This window comes from Octopus bimaculoides, chromosome 11 (assembly GCF_046866305.1).
Source record: "Octopus bimaculoides isolate indiv1 chromosome 11, ASM4686630v1, whole genome shotgun sequence".
In the NCBI taxonomy this organism is placed as follows: domain Eukaryota; kingdom Metazoa; phylum Mollusca; class Cephalopoda; order Octopoda; family Octopodidae; genus Octopus; species Octopus bimaculoides.
Genome location: NC_142938.1, coordinates 43943256 through 43953479, shown reverse-complemented (window position 1 = coordinate 43953479; position 10224 = coordinate 43943256). Strand labels below are relative to the sequence as shown.

Sequence of the window (10224 nt, the reverse complement as noted above, 5' to 3'; positions counted from 1 at the left end):
AGCGCTAAAAGCACTGTCCGAGCGTGATCATTGCCAGAGCAGCTGTCTGGCTTCTGTGCTAGTGGTACGTAAATAGCATCATTTGAGCATGATTGTTACCAGCGTCGCCTTATTGGCACTTGTGCTGGTGGCACGTGAAAAAACATTCGAGTGAGGTCATTGCCAGTGCCGCTGGACTGGCTCCTGTGCAGGTGGCATGTAAAAAACACCATTTGAGCATGGCCGTTGCCAGTACCGCTTTACTGGCCCTTGTGCTGGTGGCACATAAAAACACTCACTACACTCTCAGAGTGGTTAGCGTTAGGAAGGGCATCCAGCTATAGAAACTCTGCCAGATCAGATTGGAGCCTGGTGCAGCCATCTGGTTCACCAGTCCTCAGTCAAATCGTCCATCCTATGCTAGCATGGAAAGCGGACGTTAAATGATGATGATATATATGTATGTATATATATACATATATATATATATATATATATATATATATATATATATATATATAATAATAGGGGCAAAATCCAAAATTACAGGTAAAAACTCAATTAAAATCAATTTATAAAAAATCAAAATTAAATTGAGCTTTATAGATAAAATATATATATATATATATTTGTTTTCCTGTTCACTTACCATAAAAACAACTTTACATTCACCTGATAGGTTACTCTATACTCTACTTCGAAGTTTTGGCCAGCTAAGCCATTGTCAGACAACCTTTAGTTTATCTGGCAGTCCAACAATGGCTTAGCTGGCCAAAACTTCAAAGTCACTATCAAAAGCATTCTTGTTTAAGTGTAATATATATATATATACTAGCAGAGCCACCCGGTGTTGCCCGGGAATGAAATTGTTGCTTATTGGTACTTGGAAACTTTTACGATAATTAAAATGGGGCTTAAATGAAAAAAATTCACACAGCGAATATACCACGTTATTGTTTCACTGTTATATACACAGATATACATTGACGCATGTTAGTCGAAAAGTGAAAGTGTAATAGTAATACTTACTTTAACACTCAATGGTTTTACACTTTTGTATATGTCATGTACATACTATTCATGTAAGTGCTTCTTCATATACTATGTTTTCTGTCTTGCCATGTTTATCACTGAGAATGTAGAGGTTCTTTTCATCTCCAACTCTAGAACATCCAACATACAGCTGACCATGTGAGAAGCAAGGTTGAAGGAGGTTAAGTCCCACCACCTTTAGAGATTGACCTTGTGCTTTGTTGATAGACATTGCAAAGGTAAGTTTGACCGGAAACTGCAGTCTCTTGAACTGAAAGGGGAGATCATTTGAAATGAGAGGTATCCTTGGAATGAAAACATTCTCACCCATCATGTTGCCTGTAATTATTGTTGCTTCCAACATATGGGGCATGGCTGTTTTAACAACCAACCTTGTTCCATTGCAGAGTCTGGGTGCATCAAGGTTTCTTAATAGCATTATGGGAGCACCTATTTTCACGATCAGAATGTGTGGTGGAAATTCTGGTGGCTGAAGTGAATTGAGGAACTCCACTGGGTAATGTGTTGCCTGTTGTTGATCAGGGACAGAGTTAATTGATCTGTATGAACATTCAGGTCCTGGAAGCTGAGTTAACAAATTTAAATTCAGCTTGTCTACAGAATCATTCCTTGGTGCCAGAATTGTTCTTTCACATAGCCACTTGTGACTTTTGTAGTTTGTGGCAATGTTTGGAAACAGCTTGCTCTTTAGTTCTTCAAGGGAGGCAGTCATATTGCCACATGGGAGATGATGCAGATTATCTTCTGGATCTTGTGCAAGTTTTCCATTTCCAATGTCAAGTAACTTGTTGGAGAACTGTGCGGCTAACGGGTCACCATGAATGTGAACCCTCATGTTGGTTGTCAGAGTAAGCTGCTTGACATGTTGCCAGATATATGAGGACTTGATGCAAGCTCTCAGCTCATCCGCCCTGGTTCCTCTGGGAACGACAGGCAGCATTTGCCCGAAGTCACCAGCCATGAGGAGGGTGACACCACCCATGATCTTTTGTTTCTGAAGTCTTGTAGTGTTCTATCAAGCGCTTCAAAGGCTGCCTTATGGGACATTGTTGCCTCATCCCAGACAATGAGTTTGGCATCTATAAGGAGTTTTGCTAACGCTGTATTCTTTGTTATGTTGCATAAAGGAGATTCACTTTGGATGAGGTTCGGAGGCAGCTTGAATGTTGAATGGGCTGTTCTTCCACCTGTTAGGAGGGTGGCTGCAATTCCAGAGGATGCAACAGCCAGAGCAATCTTCTTCTTCTGTCTCACCTTGGCAAGGAGCAGGTTGATCAATAATGTCTTTCCTGCGCTTCCAGGAGCATCTAAGAAGAAAACCCCACCAGTGTTATTGTCCAGAGATGTAAGAACTTGCCAGTATACCTCCTTTTGATCTTGTACCAGAATTGGTTCCTTTTCATTGACAACTGCTTGCAAACTTTCCATGTTGTATGATGTTTCCCTGATTAGCTCTTGTGCTAATCTGTGTTGAACATCTGTGACAGGAGGAGCTGGAAGACCATAGATTTCAAGTTTGTTTCCACCCAGTGATTGAACCTTGTCGTCTATTAATCTTAATGTCTCATTGAAGATGTCATCATTGAATGTGACATCACCGTCACACTGATATTGAATTTTTTGATGAATGTCTTCAGAAAGCTCCTCCTTGTATTTGTCCCAAAGTTGATTTGGATTTGACAATCCACAGTTCACCAGCATGATGGAGAAGAGGTTTCTCAGCTGCATAGGAGACTTGCACATTTGTGCCTCTGTCAGAGTGGCATCCCAGTGTGCATCATCTTCCAGAAGACCTCTGAGATGGCAAGCCTAGCGATATGTTTGACATACTGTGTTATCAACCGTTCGTAAAGCCGTAAATGATGTGGGTCCCTTGACATGGTGTAATAGAAGCCTTAGATAGTAGCACTCTGAGTAGTTGGGATGGACAACATAGACTCTGCCAAGTGTATCTGATTTCTTGATTCCTGGATGAAATTTGTCACTCAGTGAACCAAAGAGCCAGTATCGAAGGTACCAGAAAAAGAAAAAAAACCTCAGCAACAGGGAAACACAAAACCGTACTTCTGTTAGTAAATGATGAAATTACTTACATCAGTAAATGTGAACTTGTTAGCGATTGAAAACGTAAACTTTTACTGAGAACAGTAACGATTGAAGTGAAAGTGAGGTTGAAGCGAAATTTGTCACTCAGTGAACCAAAGAGCCAGTATCGAAGGTACCAGAAAAAAAAACCTCAGCAACAGGGAAACACAAAACCGTACTTCTGTTAGTAAATGATGAAATTACTTACATCAGTAAATGTGATTAAACTTTTAGTGCGAACAGTAACGATTGAAGTTAAAGTGAAGAAAAAACTATGGCTACCGGAAGTTGACATTGAGGAACCTTTTTAAAGAAGTGAATCTTAAATATAAAGCAATATTATTTATCTTAATAAAAAAAAAATCAAATGAAGAGCCTAAGATTTATCCGAGGTCAAATTATTCATGCATCACAAGTATGGAAGTAAATGTTGAAGCCGTTTTCACGTGATAAGCGATTACACACACATCTCTGTTTTAAATTTGTATAGATATAGATATAGATATATATCTGCTTTGACTTAACTACTGAGCCTTCACAAAAGTAGAAGAGAGAGAGAGGCAGAAAAAAGGAAAATGTCCCAAGTATTTGAAAACTATGGAAATATCTTAAAAAAACATTTCATTTAATTTTTCCACAATTTAATTGTCTTTCATACTTCACTCTAAGTTGAAAAAGTCACAAAGACTGAAAGTAATACTAAAATGTTTTTCATGATAAAATTATTTTAGCATTTTCTGCCTTGTCTTATTTTCCTTACACACACACACACATGACAGGCATCCACAGTTTTCATCTAGTGTCTTCTACTATAGCTCAGGGCTACAGTAGAAGACACTTGCCCAAGGTGCTGTGCAGCGGGGGCTGAACCCAAAACCACATGGTTGTGAAATGAATTTCTTTAGTACATACCCACACTTGTACCAATATTTACAATTCATAGTAATTTCTAACATTGTCAATACATTTTGGAAGAATTAACCTTTGATTAATTTGAACCCAGTACTCGACTGACCCTTTAGTTTATCTGGCAGAACAATGAATAGCTAAGTTGACTGTAACTGAGTACTACAAGCAATTTTTTACAATGTTTGTATCATCAGCAATATTCCTACACTTTTTTCCTTGAGAGGATGAAAATAAATGACCTACAACACTTTATCTAGAACCACGTTCATACTCACCATTCTTCAACAATAAGCCAGTATTTTATTATTCAGTAAGCCACGATAGTTTTTCCAATATATATATATATATATATATATATATATATATATATATATATATATATATAGCAAACAACACTTAACTTAAAGTATTTAGTCACTATGGAAAACAAGATTCTATTTATTAATGAAGAAAATAAAATCATGAGAGAGAGTGGGGGAGATAGAAAATGGCTTAACTGTTCTAAATTAGGTAAACAATTGCAAGATGTTGTTAAAGGTTGTTTATTTGTTTATCAAGTTGAATTCTTTAATCTTATTGACAATTTCAGATAAATCCTCTTAAGCAGTAAATTCCAGAATTTGCATGGTAAATATTTCTTCAGGCCATCATTTCCAAAAGTGCTTGGAGAGACACTGTTTCAATTGTAATAGTTTTAAGTTATTTCAAAATCATTTTTTGTTCTTCAATATCCTGCAATTTCACTCAATCCATGTCATCTTGTCCGTGCAGCTCAACACCCTTAGATTTGACCAAATATTTCTTCTCATGTTTTGGTCTTTTCCGGACCAAGGCCCTACTGCTTCTCCAAGTCTTGGACTTCTCCAGATATAAGGATTTCCCTATGTCTTGGTCTTTTTGCAATATAAATCTACCATTCTCTTAAGTCTTGGTCTGCTGTGATATGGAGATCCACAACTTCCTTATGTCTTGGTCTTCTTGAAAGATTGGGGATCTGCCATCTCTTTATGTCTTGATCTTCTTGTGACAGAGAACCTGTAACCTTCTTAAGTCTTGTTTTTTTTTACTTGAGGATCTGAAACTGTCAGTATCTAATCTTTTGTTATAAAGTAATCAAAACAAGAACAATTGAAGTGAGACAAACAAAAAACCTCTATATGGTCATTTGGCCTGCTAGAGATAGCAGACAAATCATCCTTCTTCCCTATTACATGCTCCTATCTTGAAAAATAATGAAGGACACATTGCAAAATGTAGTTCTAGGTACACTTAGTCTGAAGAAAAGCTGAGTGCGTTATAATTGGAATACCTCTAATTATAACACAGTTCAGTTTAGGTTGAACTAGGTTAAACAGTAACAAAAGATTATCTACAACTAGATTTGAATAAAGAATAGTTAATAAAATAATTCACCTACTTCACTGACTTCCTATAGAAAGGCATAAAACTTCAGTGATATTTCTCAAGAAGATTAACAATATAAGTGGAATGACAAGAAAAATTCAAGCCCAGTCACATACTCTTCTCACAAAGAATGTAACTTCACTCTAAACTGCTCTACTGGCTTAAATGGAGCACTATTGAAGACCTGGACTTAACATAGCTAATGTGGTTTTCAATTTCTTTATTCAGACCAACATAGGAACTAGATCTCAGCTCCTTGTCAAGCTAATAAGCACATTAATTTGACAATGCTCAGACTGTTAATTATACCACATTGAGTGTATAATAATCCTTTCTACTATAACTACAAGGCCTGTTATTGTATATAGTACTCAGGTGCACTACAAATCATCAGAAAAAGGGACAGAAAGCTGCAATGGGTTAAGTAAAGAAAGACAGCAATGATGGTCGAAAGTACATGTGTAGAACACAGGATAAAGCACAAAAAGGCAGAAAAGTGAACAATAAAACAGCCATAAAGAAGGAAGGGTGCATAGGCACATCAGGAGTAGTGTTGGAAAATTTGGGAAAGCTTGGAATTTTTGAAGACTACAGCAGCCTAACAGCTAATAACCAATGAGAGTAGTTTATTTCATGCTTCAACAATTCTGAGCATGTAAAATATTTACAACTGTGAACTTAGCCATGGACACAGAGCAGATGGATAACAGAATATTGCTTTCAAATTTTGGCACAAGGCCAGAAATTTCAGGGGTGAAGGTAAGTCAATTACATTGACCCCAGTACTCAACTGGTACTTATTATTATTTTATTGACCCTGAAAGGATGAAAGATAAAGTCAAACTTGGCGGAATCTGAACTCAGAACATAAAAATGAAATACTGCTAAGCATTTTGTCCAGAGTGCTAACAACTCTGCCAGCTCACTACCTTGTGGTAACAGAATATTAAACTGCCAACCAATATAGCTATTTTTTTTTTTTCAGTATCTTCTTGTCTTGGTTATTCATGTTCTAACATTCCATGCCTGCCTATTATTGATACCAAATACAATGAAAAATTAAGAGATGGTGTATTTTCCAAAAAGAATTATGAAGACATTTAACAGATCGCTTTTACAATATTGCTCACAAATTTCTTAAAGATAATGATCCTACAACTTAGTAAAAAATCCTTCAAGCTTTTGTATCGAAGGTTCAAGCATGGCTGCTTCGTTAAGAATTTTGCTTTGGAACCAGGTGGTTTTTAGGCTCAGGCTCACTGTACAGCACCTTCAATTAGTATCTTTAACTATAGTCAATGACTAATCAATGTTGTTTAAGTGAATTCAGTGGAGGGAAAACTGTAAGAAGCACATTGTGGGTGTGTGTATATTTGTTTGTAAATATGCATGAACATTGATATTCCATTCTTGTCATCACTTGATGAAAACAGGGATAATGTTGATATTATGACTGATCGCTCTAAGGTGGCAAGCTAGCAGAATCATTAGAGCACCAGACAAAATGCTTAGCAGCATTTCATCCATCTTAATGTTCTGAGTTCAAATTTCACTGAGGTTAGTTTTACTTTTCAGAGTCAATGAAATAAGTACTAGTTGAGCACTGCAGTCAATGCAATCAACAAACCCTCTTCCAAAATTTCAGGCCTTGTACCTATAGTAGAAAGGATTATGACTGGATTGTTCTGCATCTTCAAAGAAATCTACAATAAAAAAAATCCCTTTCTTGAAAAGCAGGTAAAGGTTGGAGACAGGAAAAAGTTTCCAGTTGTAAATTCTGTCCCAAATAATTGCTGGTCCAAGCTATGAAAGCATGAGAAAACATGTTAAATGTATGAGGAAATTCTCATATCTCTTTTTTAGTAGCAGCTTATTCAGTTTTGACCATAATTTGTATCTTTGCAGTGTCTGTAGGTAGAGTAAACTAGAGTGACTTCCTGTTACCTTCTTTGAGAAGAGGAAATAAAAAGTTATAGCATTCATTCCCTTATGAGTGTCATTTCCAACTGAAATAGCTACAACTGGGAACTGATAACAGATTTATGTAGTTTGTCAGGACCATTTCTTAAAATTTATAGCTCACTTTTAATGTTACAGACAGTATCTATCTAGCCTTGCTTTAGAGGTCACTTATAATACAACAGATGGCATCCATCCAACCTCCATAACCATAGAAGCCAGCACAACAAGATAATGAAATGCTTGTCAATTGCAACTGAACAAAGGAACTTCTAATTGATTATCTGACCTGCTAGAAATATCAACAAAATCTCCATCAAATGAAGTAAAAGAGAAGGGCATATTAAATAATTTAGTCCTGGATATCCTTAGACTGACGGCAAAGGTCACACTTGTAATGTTTTTGACCATAGGTTTACTCAATCAGGACTGACTACAGCTAAACAAAAATATTTGCCACTATTGCAAGCCATATTGAACTGCACTTACCTATGGTACCTATCTGCATCTATTCACTGGGGTTAGTAACACAGAGACACTATGGTAGGTTCAAATGCCTGACTCTTTGACTGACAGGTGTAACTCAGCTTAAGCACTTAGCCTTATCTTTAATCATTGTTGTTTCACAACTAAAGACTAGATTTTGCATCACATTTCCTGGCAATGGAATGTACTAACCTCTTTCCAAGCTGTCATCCACTTGATGTGAAGGTCTCATAGGGCAAAACAGTCTTTTATTCCTTATGCTGGAATATTGATGGGGTATTAACACTATCTCAATCAACCAAATTAAGGAGCCTTCAACATGCTAGAACAAGCAACCAAATACCTCCTAAATCACACTCTCATAGCACAAGAAACTATATCATCATTTAATGCCCGTTTTCCATGCTGGCATGGGTTTGACAGGAGCTGACCAGCTGAAGGACTGTTCGGGCTCCATGTCTGTTTTGGCATGGTTTCTACAGCTGGATGCCCTTTCTAACACTAACCACTTTACAGAGTGTACTGGGTACTTTTTACATAGCACCAGCACCTTATGAGCCTGCAAGATTAGAGATGCTCAGCTGAGGGTTGAAAGGGATGAGCCTGTACTTAGTCATGTCTTTTCAAGCACAGCAAACTGCCAGGAGTCTCAGTCCTGTCATCCCCTCTGTGAGTCCCAACATCTGTAGATCCTTTAATCCTACCATCATAAAAATAAGATACAATGGACTATATAATCTTGATATATAAAACACAATGTATGTATTCTAGACCAGTGGCTCTCAATCCCTTTTTGTCTATGGACCCCTTTGATTCCTATTTTATTTTACTGGGCCGGCTTGCGGGTGACACATGAGGTTTTTCGAGCGAGGTTGTTGCCGGTGCCCCCGGGCTGGCTCGTGTGCGGGCGACACATGGGGTTTTTCGAGCGAGGTCGTTGCCAGTGCTCCTGGACTGGCTCTTGTGCGGGTGACACATGAGGCTTTTTTTTTTTTTTTCGAGCGGGATCGTTTGCCAGTGCCCCCGGACTGGCCCATGTGCGGGCAACACATGAAATCTTTCGAGCGGGATCGTTGCCAGTGCCCCTGGACTGGCTCATGTGCGAGCGACACATGATATCTTTCGTGCAAGATCATTGCCAGTGCCCATGGACTGGCTCTTGTGCGAGTGACACGAGGTTTTTCGAGCGAGATCGTTGCCGGTGCCCCTGGACTGGCTCTTGTGCGGGTGGCACATAAAAGACACCATTTCGTGCGGGTGACACGTAAAAGCACCCACTACACTCTCTGAGTGGTTGGCGTTAGGAAGGGCATCCAGCTGTAGAAACTCTGCCAAATTAGATTGGAGCCTGGTGTTGCCATCCGGTTTCGCCAGTCCTCAGTCAAATCGTCCAACCCATGCTAGCATGGAAGGCGGACGTTAAACGATGATGATGATGATGATGATGGACCCTCATAGCCATTCGATGTTTAAATAAAATCCCATTATATTTTCATAACTGAATATTATTAGGAATTGTATATAAATAAAATTAAAATACTTTGTATATTGTAGAAGTACAAGTAATTTATTGCAGATAAATTTTAACAACAAAATCTTGTATGGATCCCCAAGGGCCATATAGACTCTGACTGAGAACTACTGTTTTAGACTGTAGGCTATAGATTTGCACCTAGATCAATGAATATTTGCATAGAAGCACTTTTCAAGAAGAAAATAATACTGTATTTGACTTTTTCTATAACTTCAAATAGGCGCAGGAGTGGCTGTGTGGTAAGTAGCTTGCTTACCAACCACATGGTTCTGGGTTCAGTCCCACTGCGTGGCACCTTGTGCAAGTGTTTTCTACTATAGCCTTGGGCTAACCAAAGCCTTGTGAGTGGATTTGAAAGAAGCCCATTGTATATATATAAATGTATATGTATATATATGTGTGTGTGTTTGTGTGTCTGTGTTTGTCCCCCACCCCCACCAACATCGCTTGACAACCGATGCTGGTGTGTTTACGTCCCCGTAACTTAGCAGTTCGGCAAAAGAGACTGATAGAATAAGTACTAGGCTTACAAAAAATAAGTCCTGGGGTCGTTTTGCTCGACTAAAGGTGGTGCTCCAGCATGGCTACAGTCAAATGACTGAAACAAGTAAAAGAGTAAATGACAGCAAGACAGGGCACTACTGCTGCTAATCCTAGATATACAATAAAGATGGAGTGGCCATGAGTGGAATGCTTTGATCACAGATCTCTTTGATTCTGGCTAACCAACAAATTTTGATGGAGAGAAAAACTTTAGAAGAAAAAAAAAATGGAAAAATAGATAAGAAATAAATAAAATCAGATAAAGAATGATA

The 10224-nt window shown here is 38.1% G+C and overlaps 1 protein-coding gene across 1 annotated transcript; it reads right to left on the bottom strand.

Annotated features, from left to right (window-relative positions):
• Nucleotides 1-1929: 1929 nt before the first annotated feature.
• Nucleotides 1930-2460, bottom strand: LOC149133274 (uncharacterized). The gene has a single exon (XM_089360613.1). It carries the CDS (start codon nucleotides 2458-2460, stop codon nucleotides 1930-1932), a length of 531 nt encoding a protein of 176 aa, XP_089216739.1.
• Between the last annotated feature and the right edge of the window lie 7764 nt (nucleotides 2461-10224).